This window comes from Sinohyriopsis cumingii, unplaced genomic scaffold (assembly GCF_028554795.1).
Source record: "Sinohyriopsis cumingii isolate HCF-2022 unplaced genomic scaffold, ASM2855479v2 utg001324l, whole genome shotgun sequence".
NCBI classification, from domain to species: Eukaryota; Metazoa; Mollusca; class Bivalvia; order Unionida; family Unionidae; genus Sinohyriopsis; species Sinohyriopsis cumingii.
Genome location: NW_028315983.1, coordinates 58,516 through 82,179, shown reverse-complemented (window position 1 = coordinate 82,179; position 23,664 = coordinate 58,516). Strand labels below are relative to the sequence as shown.

Below are 23,664 nucleotides of genomic sequence, written 5' to 3'. Positions count from 1 at the left end.
CATGAACACTAAACTGATCAGGCGAATGAATGCACGAGAATTTGCCTGGTAATGAGGTCAGGATGAAGTCTGAGGTATTTCTAGCACGAGTAAGAAACTTGACTACATGTATTTGTTATCAGCCATAATCATTCGTAATATCAATCAGCACTAAGCGTATTCTCTAGTCTGCATGTTCTATTTGTTATTGAAGTTTGGTTTTTACAAGGTGTTACCATTTATTTCCTTATTTAAGATATTACAAATACTTTTATTTTGAATGCCCGAAGGGTATAGTGTGCCTAATTGTATATTTAAAGTGCTGCTCCGTAACGCACATCATGCATCATAGTTATATCCATGGATAAGCAACAACAACAACAACAAAGTACAAAAATTATATTGTTGTTATTCAGCACAATCAATATTTAATGAATACTTTATATGCATTATGCTGTCTTTCGCCATTACTTTAATTACTTTGACATTACTGTGTTTTAAATCCATTATTGAATTTTACTGTGTTTCATCTCCATTAATATACTTTAATGTGTATTTTCATATCCATTAATAAACTTTACTGTTTCATATCCATTAATATACATTACTGTGTTTCATATCTATTAAGTTACTTTACTGTGTTTCATATTCATTAATATACTTTACTGTTTCATGTCCATTGATGTATCTTACTGTTTCATGTCCATTAATGGACTTTACTGTTTCATGTCCGTTAATGTACTTTACTGTTTTATGTCCACTAATGTACTTTTCTGTTTCATGTCCACTAATGTACTTTACTGTTTCATGTCCACTAATGTACTTTACTGTTTCATGTCCATTAAATGTACTTTACTGTTTCATGTCCGTTAATGTACTTTACTGTTTTATGTCCACTAATATACTTTACTGTTTCATGTCCACTAATGTACTTTACTGTTTCATGTCCACTAATGCACTTTACTGTTTCATGTCCACTAATGTACTTTACTGTTTCTTGTCCACTAATGCACTTTACTGTTTCATGTCCATTAATGTACTTTACTGTTTCATGTCCATTAATGTAATTTACTGTTTCATGTCCATTAATGTACTTTACTGTTTCATGTCCATTGATGTATCTTACTGTTTCATGTCCATTAATGGACTTTACTGTTTCATGTCCGTTAATGTACTTTACTGTTTCATGTCCACTAATATACTTTTCTGTTTCATGTCCACTAATGTACTTTACTGTTTCATGTCCACTAATGTACTTTACTGTTTCATGTCCACTAATGCACTTTACTGTTTCATGTCCATTAATGTACTTTACTGTTTCATGTCCACTAATATACTTTTCTGTTTCATGTCCACTAATGTACTTTACTGTTTCATGTCCACTAATGCACTTTACTGTTTCATGTCCATTAATGTACTTTACTGTTTCATGTCCACTAATGCACTTTACTGTTTCATGTCCACTAATGTACTTTACTGTTTCATGTCCACTAATGCACTTTACTGTTTCATGTCCATTAATGTACTTTACTGTTTCATGTCCACTAATGTACTTTACTGTTTCATGTCCACTAATGCACTTTACTGTTTCATGTCCACTAATATACTTTACTGTTTCATGTCCACTAATGTACTTTACTGTTTCATGTCCATTAATGTAATTTACTGTTTCATGTCCATTAATGTAATTTACTGTTTCATGTCCATTAATGTAATTTATTGTTTCATGTCCATTAATGGACATTACTGTTTCATGTGCATTAATGTACTTTACTGTTTCATGTCCGTTAATGTACTTTACTGTTTCATGTCCACTAATATACTTTTCTGTTTCATGTCCACTAATGTACTTTACTGTTTCATGTCCACTAATGTACTTTACTGTTTCATGTCCACTAATGCACTTAACTGTTTCATATCCATTAATGTACTTTACTGTTTCATGTCCATTAATGTACTTTACTATTTTATGTCCATTAATGTACTTCACTGTTTCATGTCCTTTGATGTATCTTACTGTTTCATGTCCATTAATGGACTTTACTGTTTCATGTCCGTTAATGTACTTTACTGTTTCATGTCCACTAATATACTTTTCTGTTTCATGTCCACTAATGTACTTTACTGTTTCATGTCCACGAATGCACTTTATTGTTTCATGTCCATTAATGTACTTTACTATTTTATGTCCATTAATGTACTTTACTATTTCATGTCCATTAATGTACTTTACTGTTTCATGTCCATTGATGTATCTTACTGTTTCATGTCCATTAATGGACTTTACTGTTTCATGTCCATTAATGGACTTTACTGTTTCACCCTCTGTATCCTTTAGACAGACAACCGCAGTTAAGTAAATCCCTATTATATACCCATTGTACCCAAAAATATTTAGTATAAAATGTAAATAATACAAAAGTGGAGCAAAACATTTCTTAGAGGATATGAGGGCAGTTTTACTGTTGCAGATATCCATTTATTTAATTTGCAGATAACTGAAGCTTTTTCAGCGAGACGCAATTTGCACTAGTAATTTTACCTTGTAACACGAATGGCACAATATTTCTTTGATGTGTGCATGCACAAGGCATCCACAGTTATGGCGTTTTCTATGAAAAATCTTTCAGATTTTAATGATATTGCAGTGTGCAAACGTTACTATATGAGACAAATGGCTGGGTGTTGGGGTTTCGGCGTGAAGCAAGATGACCATGAAGCTATTGCATACCGTATATATTCGCTTATATATCGAATCAAACTGCAAACAGCAAAGATGCTGAACTGCCGTAGCATAACGCGCCTGCAGATTAAGGTCTATGCTGTTTGTTTTTCTGATTACTCCTAACAAACTGCACAGACCTCAATTTTCCCATGCATCATGCGACGGCAGATCTGAGTCTGTACAGTTTGACTCGACTTATAAGCGATTATATACGATAATGAAACAAAAATTACAATTTAACTTTTACTTTCAGGCAATCAGCCACTTAAATTCTGTAAACTGAAGGTTCCTTTAACTCTTAACAATGTGTAAGACAAACTCATTGACTGAGACCGTTCCCAGACATTTTGGGACGTTTGTATAGCTGTTTATTTTCTTTAAGGACATTGGCAACCACGCAGTTCCAAAATTATAATAGGTTCACAGCATCATGAAAGGATTAAACGTATTTTGGTAACAGTACACATTTTGAAAAGATAAAACAGTTCAATTGTAGAACTCTCGGATTTGAAGGCTAATTATTTATTTCGAGTATATATGGATTGAGGGAGAAAAGTGTGGATTGCATAAACGGTTATCATTTTAAAAATGGGAATCAATTTAAATTCACGGTTCGTATAAACGATTCAGTCCACGTAAACTGGTGTCTGACAATACTAGTTATTAACAGTACTTACTGGTATTTTGTTATACATTTTTGTAACTTATTAACCGTCCATGATTTTGTTGCAAGTGCTTAGTGTTACATTTACTATGTACATGCGTGAAATATATTCAGATCAATATTGTGATATGGATCTTTTTGTCTCAACAGAATGCGAATTATATGATCACTATATTCTGTAATATTCATCAGTGTAAAAAAATATCAAAATATGCTTCATACTAAGTATACCATTATTTATATTGCAAATTGACTTTACAGTGAAGATCCAGAGTCCTAATAAATCTAAATTTTTTGTACTTCTAGAAGATGCATATTTGCATTTCTGGAATATGTGGGGGGTCTTTTTACTTCTGGAATATTTTTTAATAATTTTAGAATGCTTTTTGAATTTCTGGAATATGTACACCACTGTCGGGCTTTTCTGCACACGTAAGGTTTCCGTTACCAATATCGAATTCGACCGATTGACGAAAATAAAATACTGCAATGCTTACCATTTGAAAAACGACAATTGTCGCCAGAAGATTCTGTTCAAAATAATATTAATTCTGGACACATGGGATACCACACGTGTGTTTTCACGACTCGCCATATGTCGGCCTATGGAAATGAAATACATTACTTCGGACTCTTTATGTCTGCATTTCAGTCGAGTAATTAGGTCAGATTTATAGCTGGATTTATAAAATTCAACGTAACAATGCTACTAAACGGCAAACTAAAAGTATCTTGTAGAAATTTTTGTAAAAGTTAAAGTTGACAAGTTGGATAGCAGGCGAGGAAGTACGTGTGGGACAACTCGCAAAATTCGAAACTTGGATTAAGATGCAATTTTGTTCGAACATAACTAATTCCAACTTTAAAATAATGAATTTATTTGTATGATTCAAAAAGGCAAATATTAAATATGTTTTCCTGGGTTACAAGTTCAAGAAGGTCATGGAGTGGGTCTTCATGTTGACAGTTAGAAATCACATTTTCATATGCATTTAGAGTCGAAATGTAGGATTTTTTTTTATACACTTAATGAATATCACTTCCCTTATTTAAATGACAATCGTTCTTCATGCAAATTGGATTTTCGACCCAAAAATAACACGATCCAAGATTTACAGAAATGACGTATCGTTGCGCAGAACTACCCGACGGGCAGAATTGGCCGACATGGTGGGTTATTTCTGTACCTCTTGAATACATATTTTTGTCAAAAGGCTCTTAGCCGCTAGACTTATTTATTTTGTATTTCTGACAGGATCCTAAAGAGACTTCTTACAATAATAATTATTAAATCCAAGAATGTGTCTGCTCAGTGATAATCTATTTATTGGACTCTACATTAAATTTACGGTTTACGCAGATACCTCCAGTTCATTTTACAATTACCATTTTCTAGAAATCCTCGTTCAACTTAATAGCAAACATTATATCTGGACCTTTCTAAGGTCCGAATCAAGACTATCATTAGCTCAAACTGAAGTAACATGAACAAGTCCAGGTATGGGAGTAGGGATGAATACCATCCAAGTCTTTCACATTGTACTTCCTACAGATGTAAAACTGACGCTGCACATGCACTTTATTGAAAAAGGAAAACTACTCCCAGTCATTATTTTTTTTTATACACAAAGTGAAACTCTTGGGACGTGTCCCATCACCGATTTTGTGCCAATTTAATTTATCCTATTGGTACGTCAGTACGCAATTAAATATCTCAATATAAAAGAGACATTCCAAATTTGCTTCGCATGTATGATACTTTACATGTCATTTAATAACCACTTTTGCGAGAGGTTTCTCTGCTGTTGTATCAATACAACCCGCGTCACGCATGGATTAAGCTACATTTACCCTGAACCGTGCCAACAGAATAACCACCAATCAGAATTGAATATAATGTATTTCAATATTTGACACTCCAGAAGTGTAGTCATCAAATTAGACCCCTAATAAATAAACAAGATTCGAATCAATGGAGCAACTTCACGTAAAAGTGATTATTAAATTATGAATAAAGCACTTCATTATACACCAGGAACACATTTAGAATGTCTCCTTTATGCTGAACAATTCCGTTGGGACAATATAATTAGCATGGAATCGGCGAGGTGGGGTGGGGAATATTACAAACCATATCACCTGTTGTTAGGTTGTAGAAACCGAGCGGGTGTTGTCAATGTTTTTTTTTTTTTTTTTGTTTTTTTCACGGGCAAAAATGAAATGCCTGTGCCTCAGATGAATTCTCAAATTAAAGATCGGCTAATGAATATTCATGAGTACTGAATATTAAAGTACTCTTGTATAGAGTAAGTATCGTTTTGTACAAATTCACCGTATTGTATTGATGCATGTATCGGTATGGCAAAAATCTCAATGCATCAAGACTGTTTCACCACCAATTCTGGTGTTTGCGTACTGTGGACCTAAAAATCATCAATATCACCCGATACAAGCAAACATCACTTCAAGTCAAACCTTACAGAATTCAAATGCAGGGATGAACAATGTCTACTTTTTCCTGTGCAAAATATGTACTGGTTTTCAACCGTTTGAGTACACTTCAGTTGGATATTTGTTTTTAGTCCCCAGCGATATTGCCAATCTGGGCCAACCCATGATGGACTGAATCAGAGCGCACATTAAAGGGAAATTACTGGATTCTACAGCTAAAAAAAACAATGATAATTTGGCCATAACAAAATCAGTTCTCCTATACTCACAAGAAATATACCACTGGATCTATAATCCTACATCAGAACATTTCGTGAACTATTTCTACCATATTATTATATTATTAGTACTGTCACACATATTTACCCCTCCCTCATTTCCTTTGTGTAATCTATTTTATCATTTCCCAGCCCAATTCTATAAAATCCGATAATTATGTTTTTATTCATTGTCACAAAAGGATTTTTCCTGGGATGTCATTTTCAGTACTCAAAATGACACCACTTTATTATTAGGCCAATCTGAGCATTTCTTTTTATTCATTGCAAGTCTTTCGTTTTCAGTTGAAGTAGCAAAGAGAGATTGACCAAACCCATAAAACTGAGCTCAGTGCAAATCCTGACACAAGTATTGGAGTGACATGTATAGGTCACTTTACATAACTACATAAAACATGAACTAATTGCACTTAAGGACGTTGGTATCAACAATAACGCTGTTGCAAAGGCGATTCTCACATCCTGCCTAATCTTTCCAGTGAGACAAAAAGCAACTTACAGAAATTTAGCCACTAAATCTATTTCAAACCACACGCTTTTTATGAAATTATGTTCCAGGTATTGCTCGAGATTGTGACTGAATTCTCCATTTTAATTTAATGGTGGTAACCCAAGATGCTAATCTTTATTTTGTTGTTGTTGTTGTTGTTGTAGGGTTTAACGCCATTTTTCAGGACAAGATAGGCTATACATGGCGGCCAGTATAATTGGTGTAGGAAGAACCCTGGAAAACCTCCTTGAAGAACCACCGACCCAAGAGAAGCTACTGGCAGGCTTTCTCACGTACCAACGTTAGCCGAGGCTGAGACTCGAACTCACGCAGACAGAGGTGAGATGGCAGTGATCCGTAATGGTGAGCGTTTTAGACCACTCGGGGCCCCTTCCCAAGATGCTAATCTTTAAATATGCTCATCGAGAATCCAAGCATCAAATTTTTAGAATTCAGGCAGCCTGTCCAGAATGGACAACATTAAATCAAAGTAAGAAACTTCTATACATCCATATTTTATGTTCCTACAAGACTGTACACGGTAACATGCAATATCCAGCAAGGTTTAATGGTGTATTAATTCCCCATTTCCAGGATTTTTAATTCCTTCATTATATCTTGCTAAAACAATTAAAGTTAGTTTCACCGATGAAATATCTTCATTTTCGTTTTCTCTTCAATGCTACTACAATTTTAACCCTTTAGTAGTCTGGTCAACTGATTTATCATCTACTTTCTTCATCAAATTAAGAAAAACTAAATTCTACACCAGTCAGTCATAATGTACTCGTCTTTTTACATACCCACAAAAAGTTTCAATTATAAAAATGGTATCTCCCAATATGTTGTAAATATGGAAATTGGAATTTTCACTTAACAATTCTGAAAAATCTGGGATGTTTGGAATCTCTGAAGTTAGCTGAATTTGGGTAAGATAAGTCTTCCACTGTTAACAGAATACTTCCAGCTCTTAAGAGTCATACTCGGACAAAGCCCTTGTTTGTACGTGACAAATTTGTGCCATGGCACAAAAACACATCGTTTCATAAAGGTATCTCAAATGATGCAGACGATATCAAATGTCAAGCGTATAAGAGAGAGAGAGAGAGAGAGAGAGACTATGTCACTAGTAATGGAGAGACTTATTTTTAATTATAAATTTGGACAAATCTGAAAATGCTGGCCAGACCGATTCCATTCCTTTACAAGACACTAGTCATGGTACATGAGCGCACGAACTTGCATAAATGTTTTTCTAAAGCCAAGAAAAATAGCGCGCTTCCTGCTGCACTAGTTTTAAAAGTAGGGTAAGCAGGTCCTTTCTTAGACATATTTAATGTGATTTCTTACCGATGGGGGAAAACACGTTAGAGTCAGCACTGAGATAGGGATGGTCGGCCAGCCGGAAACTTTGACCTAATGGTTCTTTAAACGTTACTCGGAGAAGTGTTGAGGAGTGACCAGGTTAAGTAAAGAGTGACAGATGAATAGACAACTCCACCCCCACCCCACACACACACACATACACTTTGCCGACTGCCACATCAACCAACTCCACAGAAAAACAAGACAGTTTCTGCATGAAAATTTGTTTAATATATGAATTACACTATAGATAAAATGACATGAATTTAAAACCTGAATGTACCAAAATGGACCAATAACTAATTACACCACAATTCTACTTAATAATAATACCATCACCTTTATCACTAATCATGTCCATACCGGTCACATTAAATGTGAATTTTAAAAAATCGTAAAATATATGGGAAGAAACTTTTTACACATGAATGCCAAAAATGCGGAACACTCCAGACTGCAAACAGGAACACATCGGGTCCTCACTTGGCAAGGGTCTTTTTCTTGGCCTTGGATGGGGTAGCCTAGAACAAGGATATACACACGTTATTGACTAGCAATGCTAAGGAAAGAGCACTTTAGTTAAACATTAAGTATAATCAAGTGTACATTTATTAGGCTGCATCCAAGCTGTGGGAAAAAAATATCACATTTATGACCAACAAATCCAGAATTAAGTGTGAAAATGGTCAACTGTTTTCTCTGGCGACCCTCAATATAAAATCTGTTTTTACCGAGAGTGCAGGTTTCATTGTTAGGTCACCAAAGATGGTCTGTGCAGTCAACTTCATCTGATGGTACCGATCCTAAACATCCCGATACCAAGGTAATGAAAATTTTAAATTGCCATCAAACTACAATAAATGCAAACATAGTTAAAGCAAGCAATTGCATCTTCCGCCAGGGCATATGGCGATATATGTATTTTAAAAGCCACACCATACCACGTGAGCGTAACCGGGATCATTAGAAGAATCGTAAGGTAAAGGCCCTCTGAATTTAAAAATAGACCACACAATGTATAAAATCATTCGGAGAACTCCAAATAGTGAATTGCAACACCCAGTTCGAGGTTGACGTAGATGAGGACTGGTGACAGTTCCATAATCAAGATCTACAATGACCAAAAATTGTTCTATGGTATATAAACTTCAAACCGTTTCTTTAAAACAGAATGTTAGACAGTGAATGTTCCATTAAATTAATTTTTTTTTGTTGTTGAGGCAAACAAAAATGGTTAAATGCATGTTAGCAAGATCAGTCAACCAAACTAATGTGCAATATTGTGAATGTGCAATATAACCAGTTGTCATGAACTTCATTTTTTTCTTCATATAGATGCCACATTCTATGAAAGTCGTCCATACTTTAAGAATTAAATGGGAAAAAACATCAATAGCCACTCTAAAGAAGATATGTAGAAATATATCATCTAATTATTTCGGGTAGTTCCTGCAGTCACTTACATGTTCATGGGCAGGAACAATTTTAGAAAATCTATTGGAAACAGCTATACACAAGTACATTCACCTGTAAAATGTTGTATGACCCTGAAACAACTGAAATGTGCATGTTGCTAATGTCTGCCATGGCGTACAAGGTGATATCTATTTCAAACTGCTATAAAATATAGTAACTAGGTTTTGATGCTGAAAATTTTTATGTGCAAATAATAAATATTTTTTCTGCTCTTAATGCCTGATCATTTTTTATAAATAAAAAATGCATAGTTACAACGAACAACTTACAATATGAATTTGTTCCATTTAATTATTGGAATATTCTGTATCCATCTAATATGACTTTGTTAATATATCCGTAACATTTTTTCCACACATCTACTGTAGTATTAGTAAACTGGTATTTTTTCAAAAAACCTTTAATCAGTTGAACCGCACAAATTTTTTATGTTTTCCTGAGAAATCCTTCATAGGTATTTTTTAAAAAATCCAATGCACGACATATTTATATATATTGCTCTTCATTTAAAAAGGCTCGAGTCAGTACAAGTTTTACACACTGTACAAATACAGTAAATATGCAAGTAGCATTTTAAGAAAAAAAAAAGCTAAAACGAATACCACTTCAGCTTTTGGAATACTGTCAGTAAGCAACCTTAGGCCTAATATGCATTTTTGGTTTTTTGTGGAAAGCAAGTTGGGTCTATCAGAATACTTTTCATTAAAAAAATAAGTTTATTTTCCTCCCTCAAGAAAAACCTTAGTTTATACAATTGTCAGATGTGCACTGTTTATGATATAATTAAATAACTTGCACTTGTCTGATGCAACTTAAAAGAAATTTAAAACCAACTAAAATCAAAACAGTGTGAAAAGATATTCACTGAAGATATTCATTGCCTAGTCAATCTTTCTACTCCATGTTTGATAAACTGTCACGATTCTATGTTCTCAAAATAACAACAAAAAAAGAGTGAAATCCAACGAGTTTTGCGAAATTGAAAATATTATTTATTTCCTTAAAATATAAAGTGAAAAAGTAAATACTTACAGTATGGTTGGTGAATTAAATCGTAAACAGTCCTAAATGTTCCATCAAGTCCAAAAGTAATCTTAAAATGTCTTTAAGCAAATTCAAAGCAATTCCTACGAATGACTGAATTAAAGAAATGAATCCTCTCAAATACAACCGAAAGTCTTTCTAGACTGGTATTTACTACTAAGAATGTAATTCTCCAGTAAACATCTCGTATACAAAACTAAGATGTAATACAAAATGCGTTGCAATTAATAATCTCTAATGTAAACAAGATCCATCAGTTTACACTAGCCAGTCAGGAATTAGGTTTGCCTGACCTTTCAAGAACTATTCTGAATTGATATGTGTGATGTTTACTTAGATTGGATGTCTGAGCAGCAGCACTTTCATTGGGACTAATTTGACCTCGGGACGATTGTGCAAGTAACGTTTCGTGGCAATGTTCTTAAATACACTAGTAATAGCAGCAATAACAAACTAGTGCCAACAGATTGGCATTGATGAAAGATGAACAGTAAACTAAAAAAAATCGACTTGTCAGTTGTTTTTCGAAACTGACATGTTCACAACATATCATCTATACAACAGACCCTGCAATAATGCCATTATTTTCCTGTGTCTTACTGGTGTTTTTTGTACATCATACCAGGCCTTTTTTCACACTTTTTCAAACGCAAAATGTTTTCTTTTCTTCTTTCTTGCAAATATAACCAGTTGATTATGTGCCTTATTTACTTTTAATTTAGAGAGCACCACGGCAACCCACCGGAACTAACCAATCATGGCAATATATTTTGGAGAATGTTTTGACACATGGCGTAGACTACGAATTAAATTGGAGTGTGATTTGAAAGTAACAAAAAAAAACATCTTCGTAAACCTTGTAAAAAGACTAGCAAGAATATGGTTTCATAGCATCAGTTTATTACAATCCTTCCTAAATAAAACACGATAATTTAGTATATTGTCCACTTTTATATCATACCAATGTGAACAATGACAGTTTAGAACAATGAGCATGCCTAGATTTCTCCCACTGGCTTGTCACGAGGTTGGATTTTCACTTTTAAGGAACTGGGATAATTTTTATATAGGAGAACAGTATCTATACATATATAACCCTTGTCAACAAATATTGTATTATAAATAACTTCTAATAAATCAAGATGAAGCTAAGTTATATTTATTACGGATACATCAGCAATGATCATGTACCCTGACTAGCATTATGTCTGATTGTGTGAATTATAACTGATTACGATAGTATTTACATTATCACTCATCTTGGTCGCCACAAATGTCCAATGTCATCAAAGGCTATAATGTCTTTTATAACTCAAAGGATCTCGTTGCTTTACTGCAAAAGGTTGCTTGGTAATCTAGAAATCAATCACCTACATGATCAGACTGAACTTGGTTAACATTTGGTGTTGTTGCTCAGCGCTACTAATATCAATGATTTTCACGTGCTCCTTCGGTTTTGGGCGGGGTTTAAGTGCAAGCTTGGGGAGATTTACACAATGGCGCGTCCTTGAGAAAACACTGTGTAAAAGTTTCTTAAATTTTATGCATTTGCAAAGTGGACTTGGACAATGGGGATTTGAGAATTTTGTCATAACTTGACAGCACCCCCCCCCCAAAATAAATAAATAAACAAAACAAGTCCAACAGGGGACCAGTGGTGGCATACCTCTACTCGAAACCTACTATCCCTTCCTCAGGAATCAAATGATTTACCGTAAGTGATTTTTCCGAATCTCTCGGGTCATATAAATAATGACAAAGGAATATTGATGTATAAGGATCCAAATAAAATGAATAATTACCATTTAAAGGTATGAATGAAATTGTAACCAATAACCATCAGTACTGATAAAGTCGGTTCTGACTGCATGACCTGAACGACTTTTATTATAGAATTCATTACACTGTACAGTTTTTGACATGCTAATTTGAAGTTATGTGGTCAAAATGCATGGTTTAATATAACGAAGTTGATCAAAAGTGGATTAACATTATGACCGATAGTCCACGGTTCTTCACAACCAGACAAAGCCCATCAGAGCTAGTGGTGGTGTGCTGCACAAAAACATAATTACCTTGACTTGAGCAAGCTTTGATTTTGGTTTTGATGTCGGTTTGGGTGTCTTTTTCCTTACTGTCCCTTCCGTCTTTGCTTTTCTTGCCTTTTGTGGAGATTTTGCCGATTTCTTGGGGGATTTTGCATCCTTGGAGGACTTAATGGGAGTCTTTTTAGGTTTTTTGTCGACCTTAACGCCTGCGGTTTTCGTTTTCTTTCCCTTGTCAGCTTCTGCTTTGGTCATTTTTTTCTTTTCCTTCTCTTTCTTTTCCTTATTTTCCTCTGATAGTCTTCCTTTGTCAACTTTGAATCTCCCAGTAAAGCCTTTCGCGTCTGAACCTTTCGGCCGCACGAGAATACCCTGCTCGAGGCCCTTTGCCAACGCGGGCTTCATGTGTTGTTTGACCTTTTCTGGGTCAAGTTTGTATTTCTCCACAATATATGCTCCGATTGCTTGCACTGAGGAACCTTTCTTGTCATTCAGTGTTATTATTGCATCCTTTGCCATTTCTATGAATTTGGGATGTGTAGCTACCTGTTTTGGTTTAATCATTGAACTACCCGCGTTTTTATGATGTGCAACAACACTAGTATCGTCTTCCATTGGGGTAGCCATTGCAACGTAACCTTAACAGTTCGGTATCAAGGGCGGGAATAAATACGGTCTTGTATTCGATTTATATAATGTGAGCGCGGACGTGAATGACGACAAGAGCTGAATATTATTTTCAATCCGTGTCTTGTTGTACTTTTGCAAAATGGTTTTATTTCTGTTCCAGAACATAAGAATGACATTTTTACTACTTTCACTTACATCCCCACATTCCCAAATCTTTACCGATCAACAAATAAAGTTACATATCCAATATAACACCAGTTCAAATAAGATAATTATTAGTAACAAGGTGGGAATCGAACGTTGTTTGACTTAATTATAACGTTTTTAAAACATTACGTTTAAAATGTCTTATTATCACAGTCGCCGTCATATATTTACGGTCTCCTCTCATTTCTAATACTAATTCCTCCATTATATGCAATAGTTTTAAATTTTAAATTTGATCTCTTTGTGAATATAAAAAAACTGCTGCTTTCAAGAAATGAAATGTGAATCAAATCTCATAAAGTTTAGCTTCATTGGCGTTTTTAAACATCTAGGTTCTAAAGAGCCTTTGTACCGGTTCCCTGTGCCAGTCTGTCTGTTCTCCGTTCAATACTCATTTTCTCCTCCCCTCCCCCCTCTCTCATCCCCCCCCCTCTCTCTCTCTCTCTCTCTCTCTCTCTCTCTCAGATTTGTTCGACCTAAATGCCTACTATTGAAATTATGAACTTTTACATTATTTATTAACTGCTGACGGATTCCTTAAGAGCTGAACACTAGAGACAATTAATTTCTGCATATTGAACGCTGATCTTAAGTAGTAATATGTGGCAATTGGGGCAGTGGGGGGGGTGGGTAGTAACGTGGATTTAAAGCAACGTCACGACACTGGACGCGGGGGAACAAATGGCTACAGTGTTACAAGCGGCTGATCTCAATTGGGCGGTGATGTAGTAACAGTTGACCTGAGCTGACTAGCACTTGAGGGACAAAAGGAAACTTGGGTGACAACGGTAATTTAATATGGGAAGGACACTTGGGGGCATAATGGGAATTTAACATAAGAGAGACATTTAGGGGACGGAAGAGTTTATGGGGACAAAAGTGTTTATGAGGACAAACATACAAACAACCAAACACTTATACAACACACAGACAATATTTTTGGCAATAGTAGAAGTTTGTATCTTTTCTAGGCCAGTGATTATATATGTATTGTCACAATTTGTAGGAAAATCCAATACAAAAACCTTAGTATCTATTTACAGCATCAACTTACAGGACAATCCTATGTAATAACCCTGCTTAGCCTCAAAATACTAACCTTATATACAGAAGCCCCAATGTGTGTAGAATCTAGTCATTTTCAATTTTACAATCAAGATGAAGCGATATCACGATTTCATTGAGAGACAAAAATAAAGAGGCAACAATGCGATATATCACCTCGCACACGATAGGAAGTGTTGGATCATATCCGTGCCAGCGATTTAGAAGACGACATGAAAGAGCTTGAATCAACACCTTCCACGTCTACCCCCTAAACCGAAAGAGTCTACCGCCAACGAAAATCAACCAGTAGCACCTGAAAAGTACTACTACATTCGAGAGATGGAAAAACGCTCCTGGCGAAAAATTGGAACTACGGCTTACACTTACACTGTGAAGTTTAAAGATTTCAAGTCCGAAGTGCCGATCGAGAAATCATAAGGTTTAATCACCAATTTGTTGGATTCCTTGTTAACCTCACTAAAAAGACAATGTAAAGCCAAAGAAGAAGATCGTTTGAGACTTTCCATTTATCGCGACAGTTTGAAGGCGCCTGTTTGGATCGAGTTTAGCAGCTCGGCAGAACTGACACTTCCAAAGTCATAGACAAGATTCAGCACGTTCAGTAATCCAACGACAAGTTTCACATGACTGATGGCAAAACTACACTTTACATGACCCACGTTTATCTTACAAAAGTAAGCGAACAACGAAGAAACGTGTTATTGGTGGACGAACTTGGCAATACCAAATGCAGCATCGTCTAAATTTACAACACCCAAGATCAAATGTATTTAGTCCGCTCCTTCACCATGGGACAAACGTATGCCGATGCCGACAAGAACGACATGACAGAATGGAAAAAAGCCTAGGGAGGAATTCGAAAATCGGATCGAATCAAACAACGAGAAGAAGAGGAATTCATGTTACAGCAAACGGAACTATCGAAAGAGATGGCATGTGACATTCCTGAAATGCATAAGCTGCAAGACGTTTTGGCTCCTCATTACGCGTTCAACATTTACCCTCAAGTGTTACGTGGACCTTTGGTGTTTCGAGGCCCCGATTTCCTACGAGGTAAATACATTCACGTCTACCAAACGAAGAACACTTTGATACCATTACAAGTATCACTGCATTTCTGGGGTGCTTATACTACTGTTAGAAACGTGACATTGGATTTAACAATCGGGAGCATTCGTTGCGGAGAGAGATGCTAGTGCTGTTTAGCCTCTAAAACCCGTAATTGCGTCGATTGCCAGTGAACTTTCGTCAGTCCTACGTGTTAGTTATCATATCGTATGACACAAAATTCACAACAAACAAGTGCTTGCCAACTCCTGGGATTATATTCTACTTGTGGACAACTTATATGCGTTAATAACCCCAGAGCGCGCATATGAAAGAAACGATACCACTTTCGTCACCAGGTCATGGACTTGGAACATAAATGCTGCATCAAAAAATACAAAACTCTAAACGGGAGGAGTATGACAAGAACAAATGAAATAGCATCATTTTCGATTTCTAATGTATGCAAGAGACTATATTTCATATTCCTAATTTATGCGCTGCTCATCGAGCTTGTGAGTAGTATGTCCAAGAACCTTTTTCACTGTCCCCATTGTAGCAAGATTCCAGGAGGGCGTGAAATAATCTTTCGAGGACCTAACATTCATTTCTATTTCGCTTGATGGATCTTAAACCATATCGACAAGAAGACATCAAAAGTTGGTCAAACTGGCATTACAATGCTACGGTGATGGCTCACAATTTCTCGGGATGAGATGGACTATGGCTTCTGAAATTCTTCTATACTGAACAAGCCACCGAATCTCACGAAGGCAGCATGAACGGAGTCAAAATCATCTACATGAAAGTGGGACAAGTTGAGTTTAAAGATTCCATGAATTATTTGGCTATGTCTTTGAGTCTAATGCCTAAAACGTTTAAAATGGCTGAAATAACCAAATGCTTTTTTTCAACAGCTTTTCAATACCGAAGCAAATCAACACGCAGTTCTACCACATTTGCCTGACGTTTACCATTACGATCCTGATAATATGCGCATCGAACAACGAGAAGCCTTCTACGCTTGGTACCGCTCCCACTTTTCGGACCCCTTCGACTTTCAGGAAGAAATGTTAAAGTATTCTCGATCGGACGTGATATTTTACGGCGATGTTGCGTAAAATTTTGACAACTGTTTATGGAGCACGGAGGAGTCGATCCTTTGATGGAAACCTCTACCAACGCAAAAGCGTGCTCTTTAGTGTACAACATTCGATTCGTGCCCGAGAACACCATGAACGTCATATACCCTCAAATTTCTGAGCCCATCGAGCGTCGATACTGGGTCAAAACTCAGATCATACCATGGAAGACTTGTACGAGGAAACTTCATAACGACCTTTGAAGTTAGAACAACAAGAATACCAAGTCATTGAAATATTGGAACAACCGTCGTTTGAAAACCGATCCCCTGAATTTGATCATTGTATACTCCTATGTGGTGGAGCACAACGTGGTGGAAACACAGTCGCTCAGTTACTGAGTCATTCCTTTTAAAGTGGATTATGCAGTGGTTACTTACGGTGAGGGTGGAAACACGTATCACGTTCACCGTGAATTTGTACATCCTTATTGTTTGCCTGTCAGTAGGTTATATTTCGACAGTGTCAACATTAGTATAAATGGACATCTGTGACAAAGAATTCCATTCTCGAATTCCATTCTCGAATGGAAAAGTCACGGCAAAACTTCATTTTCGGAAACGTTTCTCTAGCGACTTGTACGTCATGTATCTTGTGTACTGAGGAGTCGCTCGACAACGAGGACGTAGTTTATGAGATATTCTGAAATCTGCATTTCGTTCGGTGCCTCTCCATCTTAAAACCGATAGTGACACGAGGATTGCACGCTTTGAAAGATGCCGATTTGACGTAAGGAAAATAATTTCTCCAAATTTATCTAAATTGTCATCATCGACAAACAAACTCAAAAGAAGCCTTCTTGAGAGCAGGCAAAATATATTGCTTCAACAGGACAATGTTTGGCTCCCCGAGAGGTACCTATAAATGCGCTGCACGCTGATGATCAATGCATTCCTTCGCAATTAACGCCACAGCGGGACAAGGCAGAAAAAGACGCTTACACCCCTTCAGAGCTCATAAACACATTTCGAGAAAGACTAAAAGAAAGAAGAACAGCTAGAAAATTTGACGTCTTTGATTACAAAATAAAATGATGCATCGAGGATAGAATTTCATCCTGTCTCGTCTTTGACACCATCAGTCCCCATCGAATTTGAATCAAAGGACAGACAGAAGATTAAATCAATCTGAATATCAGTCACTTGTACTTGAAAGTCAAAGTTCTCGATACGGGGAACAATCCTATAGACGATGACAAAGTAGCTCCCGTCCACAAATTCATGCATTACTTGTTCAGCGAAGTAGAATTGTATTTGAATAACAACCATAAAGACTAGTGTAACCATTTCTTCCCTCCCTCCCTTAACTTCTTCGGAGATCAAAAACATCGGTGGGAAAGTAGATGGCAACGTTCAGAATGTGAACTATTTGATTCTTATGGATATCGCCTTTGGATGAAGACATCATTGAGTTTATGAGAAGAAATACCGTGTTTACTTGATACGATAATGTCAAATTGCAAGGAACAATTTCCATGGTATGTGGACAATATTGTGTGTATTTTCTTCATCAACGCAGTCTTGAATATCCCTTAGAACACCAAGTGACGTATTTTGATAAAGAGCACAGCAGAAAAGATGATAAAGTAGAAAGATGGTTTTGTGAACATTATGGTTAACATTTGTCTTTAGCTAAGAAAAGTAGTGTGTATTGATGGCCAAATGACCTAGATAAATGGAGTTTAGTTTGAATGTACAGCGTTGTCAACCTTGTAATTGTGTTAATGATTGCAAATTGCTGACTTGTTGCTTTGTATTATTTGTGTCTGTGATTAACGATATTGGCTTCTTAAATATTGTGTATGTTGTGTTTTAATTGACACTTAATAAATATATGCTCTTTCTCTCTCTCTATCCGTCTGGGTCATGTTTTCCATAACATGCGCGTGACTTATGAAGGGATGTTTTCGATCGCGTCATTTCTTCCCAGATATAAAGATGAGCATTTACCAGTCTGTTCACCATCGTTGACTCGTCAACATGACTTCCAAGCTAGCGAGATTGAACGAGACATACGTGCATTTGTACTGTGTCAAGCAGAACTTGCTAAGAAAGCCTGAAGAACTGGAGAACGTGAGGATGTTGAAAATGACAAGATCTGATAGAAGAAATCTTCAGAGAAGACGTTGAGCAGAAGGAAGAGGAGTAGACAGAGGGCATAAGGTGCAAAAAAGAGGATGAAAAACCTCAGCAGAAACAGTAGCAGCAAGAAAGAGATTTTATCAGCTGTCGAGTGGACTCAAAGGATTTCTCCTTCTCCTTCAGGAAAAGTAGGCCTTATGCTGTGGGATAGCCTGCAGCGAGATGGGATCGTCCTCCCAGAAGTCATTGGATTGATAAAACATAACAGCCCCTTTCAAGGATACCCAGATCTATAGAAAAGAGAGAGACTGGTCAATTTGCAGAAACAATGGTGCATGTATGTGTTTGCACGTGGTTGTTTGTAAATGTTATTTTCCCCTTATAAGAGGTATGTGCATGTGCGTACATGTGTGTTTGTGATTGTATGTAAGGGTATAGTAATGTGCCTATAAAAGAAATCCTGAAAAAATGCCTTTCCCATTGTGTGATTGCATGTTTATGACATTTCTTCTCGTCCTCTTACATTCTAAGCTAATACGGGACATTTAGGAGAGTGTATTTATGTGATATTGGATAGTATAGATGGTACTGAGAGTATTTTTCTTCTTTTCTTACACTCTAAGCTAACTGTCACGTTTGCTCAACCCCAGTTTGCAAGTCGTGTATAAACTAAGGTATTATTATTACAAGCTATGTTTGATGTCTGAACAAGCCGCAGGCTAGAGTTAATCTCTTTTGCAAGTTTACCATGACCAGAGAGACGACCCGGAATCTTGAATAGGCATAGGCGTTAGATCGAGCGACTTCCCACCTACGTGTTACAGCTTTGTCCAAAGTTCAGAGGAACCCGCGAGGAACGGGGCATATTCTAAATCCGCCCCCACGTGGACAGACAGCGAGTAGGACATTGTCCGGTAAGTTTGATTTGATCGGGTCAAACATACATCCAATCGGAATTGAGACGGAGGGTGTGATAACAATTTCGATCCGAATTTTAACTTCTAGCTAGCAAGCGAAAATTTTAGTTCTCCTGGGAAGATTTCTGAGCAAATAGGATTACTCATAGAAAGACGCTCGTAATTTGGCGGGTTAAACTTAGAGAGGAGATGCTAAGGAAAGACAAAGCTTCGTAAAGGTCAGTAAGTTATTTACTCGATTTTTGCAGAATATTACGGCATTTTAATTGTAATTATGTGTAGTATGTATACCTAATTACTAGGTTCGTTTAGTACGTAGAATTACCTTTGTAGTATTTAACTTACATGCGTATTTGAGAAATGAGTTTGACTTTTATGTAGAGAATTCTGTACATTGTTAGCTTGTGGTCAGAATTTATTTTGTTATTCGCTATTAGGTTACTTTGAAGTAAACTAGTGCATTTATTCATGTGATATGTTTGATTTTCACATGCTTGAATTGTGAATTTGGAAAATGGTTGAATTGTGTAAGATTAGTTAATATAGATGTATGGATATATCATAGCATGGATATTTAAATATTTGTGTACTTTGTATGAGTTGTAATGTAATGAAATACGTCTGATTGTTGTGATATGGTTTAGCATAACGGGATTAGGAATATGTACTGATGTGACGCATGTATGTATGTATGTATGTATGTATGTATGTATGTATGTATGTATGTATGTATGTATGTATGTATGTATGTATGAGAAGTAATTGTTACCGTGCTTTTATTACGACGATGCTTTACCATACAAGAACGTATGAGTATTTCGATGTGAATGAATGCGTGACCGAGAAATGTAATAGCCGTTATGTGATGACAAGTTGGGTGTAGTGTGATGTGAGAGGGCTGAGGACGATATTGTACCGTCCTTGTGTTTTCACAGGAAGCTTTTGGGGGGACAGAACTTCCAGTTCAGTGAGTCCCGAGTCTCTAATAGGGGAGACGGAAGTAAGACAAGCAGAGCAGTCGGAGTCGACAAGTCTAGTCAGTATAGAATCGAGGAGGAGGACAATTAGTCGAGGAGGAGAAAGTGGAGAAGGAGGAGGAGTATGGAGGAGTCGGTGGAGAGAAGGAATTTGGAGAAAGTCGGGAGATAGAGGAGAAGGAATTGGAGGGATATGAGACAAGAATACAGAGATGAGTGTAATACAAGGACAGGTGGAAAGTTATCTCATGCTATAAATCAAATGATGCAATAGGATATCACAGGGTCGAGTGGAAGGAGAGTACTTGGAAATTTTAATCATTCGATTATTGAATTGCCATTAAATTGTTATTGGTTGAATTTCACTTTGTTGTATATCCAACCATTTAACCGTCGGCATTGCTGACTTGGGGGCTCGGAGCTTTACAGCTATCTTTCACTAATTTAACTTCCAACCAAAATCGAGCCTGGGTGGGGCTTCTATAATAATTCAAATAAGATATTGGAAACACCCCACCCTACACCTACCACATTGACGGCATAACAAATCCCGTCAAGTCACCCTAACACAGTACGTTTTTGGAAAGTATGTATGGGTTGTTGGATGGTATAATTAGTGTGTGATTGTATATTTGTGAGATTTCATCTCCTTCACTCGAGTTCTATGTAAAAACAAGGCGTTCTGGATTTTGAGTGCGGTAGTATTGGACGGTATAGATGGTGTGATGGATAGTATATTTATGTGGCATTGGATGTTATACTTGGTCTGTGATTATGTGTTTTGAAATTTCATCTCCTTCTCTTAGATTCTGAGCTAATACGAATAGGTTTGGATAGAGTGAGTATGGGACGTTGGGTGGTATAAGAGGTGTTTTGGATAGTATTTTATTTTGGTGGTGTGATGGGTAGTGCATTTGTCTCCTTTCAACCTCATCTCTTAAACTCTAAGCTAACTGTAGGCATTTTAAATAGTGTGTATGGGATGTTGGATAGTATAAATATTGTGATGGATAGCATATTTGTAATGTAAGGGAAAGTAGGTTTGCGAGATTCTGTCTCCTTTTCGTAAACGCTAAGCTACCACAAAGTGTTACGGATAGTGTGTGCATGGCGTGTATGATGGTATAGTTGTAAGGTGTTTGAGGGGAGAAATAGTGTGATGGAAGGTATGTTTGTGATGTAAGGAGTAGTAGGTTTGTAAGATTTTATCTCCTTTTACATTCTAAGCTACGATCAAGTGCTTTGTAGTGTGTGTATGGGGTATGGGATGGCATAGCTGTGGAGTGTTGGAGGGTATAAATGGTGATGAATTACATACTTTATGGTGAAAGGAATAATGGGCTTCTGAGATTAGATGTAGTTTTTGTTGTTTATTTTGTTTTGTTTGGTGTGTGGAGACTCTGCTAGGAGTTTTGGGCTGTGAATATATGTGTTTCTTTATTGGTCTGTAGTTGATTGTTTGTACTCATCAACCCGTTTGCCCCTTACGCTTTTCACCCCCTGTAATTTTTCTACACCATAAAGCTTTCTATTCTACCCTAATATTTCTGTTGAGGCTATAAATAGATGCTACGGTTTTCCATAACATTTTCCTACGTGTTCAGACTATTCATAGATATCTAGTTTTTTTTTCTCATAGGAGATTCCTATAAGTTGAGACTAAAATATATACTCACTTGCCTAGAAAAGATATAATCTTTTACTACTGGCAACACTTTTTGATTTGTATTGTATGAGTGTTTGGTTGTTTGTATATTTGTATATATTTGTTTGTCCCCAATGATAGTTTCTGTCCCAATAACACTCTTCTGTACCCTCAGAGTCTATTCCATGTTAAAAATTCCCATTATACCCCTAAGTGTCCGTTTGTCTCTCAAGTGCCTATAGCGCGGATTCAGGTCACCTCGGACACAGTTAACACCTCATCTCACCGTTGAGGTCAGCTACTTGTAAAACTGCTGCCATTTTCCCCGTGTTCATTGTCGTGACATCACCCTTTTCAAATTCCCGTTACTGCCCCCCCCCCCACCGGGGCCAACTACCCCTAAACGCCATTCTCGGATTAGCGGCTACGTGTGAATCATTATGTAACTGCTTATTGACAGGTTATTTGTCAGCTCCGCCACAAAAAAAAAAGGAATCTAACACCCACGAGGAAGTTATTTTCACTATATTTCATATTCAAAATAATAGTTTTCTTGCGGCAAAATATTAATTATCAATGATAAGAGACTGTTGCAGAAAGTTGGAAATTACTTTTTATGATTACAAAAGATGTAATATTCCTCAACGATTAAGTGGATAAAGTATATATGCACAAAAGTAGATGAAAAAGTAGGATGAAAATAGGTACACTGCAGAATCCATAAAGATTTTAAACTTTAGTTGATAAAACAAAATGATTTAAACTCAACGGCCAGTGTATGCACAATTGTGAACTATTAAACTTTCGTTTCTAAATTAGTTGTGTCGTTGTTGATGGTAGTGTGACAGATTTGTTATTGTTGGTTTAAGAAAGTCCCATACGTTGATGGTAATGTGGTAGTTTTTGTAATTGCCTTAGGAAAGTACCATAGACCTCACGTTGATGGTAATGTGGTAGTTTTTGTAATTTGCCTCAGTAAAGTACCATAGACCTCACGTTGATGGTAATGTGGTAGTTTTTGTAATTGCTTCAGTAAAGTACCATAGACCTCACGTTGATGGTAATGTGGTAGTTTTTGTAATTGCCTCAATAAAGTACCATAGAAATCACGTTGGTGGTAATGTGGTAGTTTTTGTAGTTGCCTCAGGAAAGTACCATAGAAATCACGTTGATGGTAATGTGGTAGTTTTTGTAATTTGCCTCAGTAAAGTACCATAGACCTCACGTTGATGGTAATGTGGTAGTTTTTGTAATTGCCTCAATAAAGTACCATAGAAATCACGTTGGTGGTAATGTGGTAGTTTTTGTAGTTGCCTCAGGAAAGTACCATAGAAATCACGTTGATGGTAATATGGTAGTTTTTGTAGTTGCCTCAGGAAAGTACCATAGACCTCACGTTGATGGTAATGTGGTAGTTTTTGTAGTTGCCTCAG

The 23,664-nt window shown here is 36.5% G+C and overlaps 1 protein-coding gene and 1 long non-coding RNA gene across 2 annotated transcripts in view; both read right to left on the bottom strand.

Annotated features, from left to right (window-relative positions):
* LOC149772639 (uncharacterized) overlaps nucleotides 1-23,664 on the bottom strand; it is a 65,123-nt gene that overhangs the window by 17,903 nt on the left and 23,556 nt on the right. The gene's annotated exons all lie outside the window — the stretch shown is intronic.
* On the bottom strand, nucleotides 8,161-13,349 carry LOC149772640 (uncharacterized). Its single transcript, XM_089947532.1, has 2 exons — nucleotides 12,548-13,349; nucleotides 8,161-8,473 (listed from the first exon to the last, which is right to left on the bottom strand). The coding sequence occupies exons 1-2, from the start codon at nucleotides 13,142-13,144 to the stop codon at nucleotides 8,432-8,434; spliced, it is 639 nt and encodes a 212-aa protein (XP_089803658.1). The 5' UTR covers nucleotides 13,145-13,349; the 3' UTR covers nucleotides 8,161-8,431.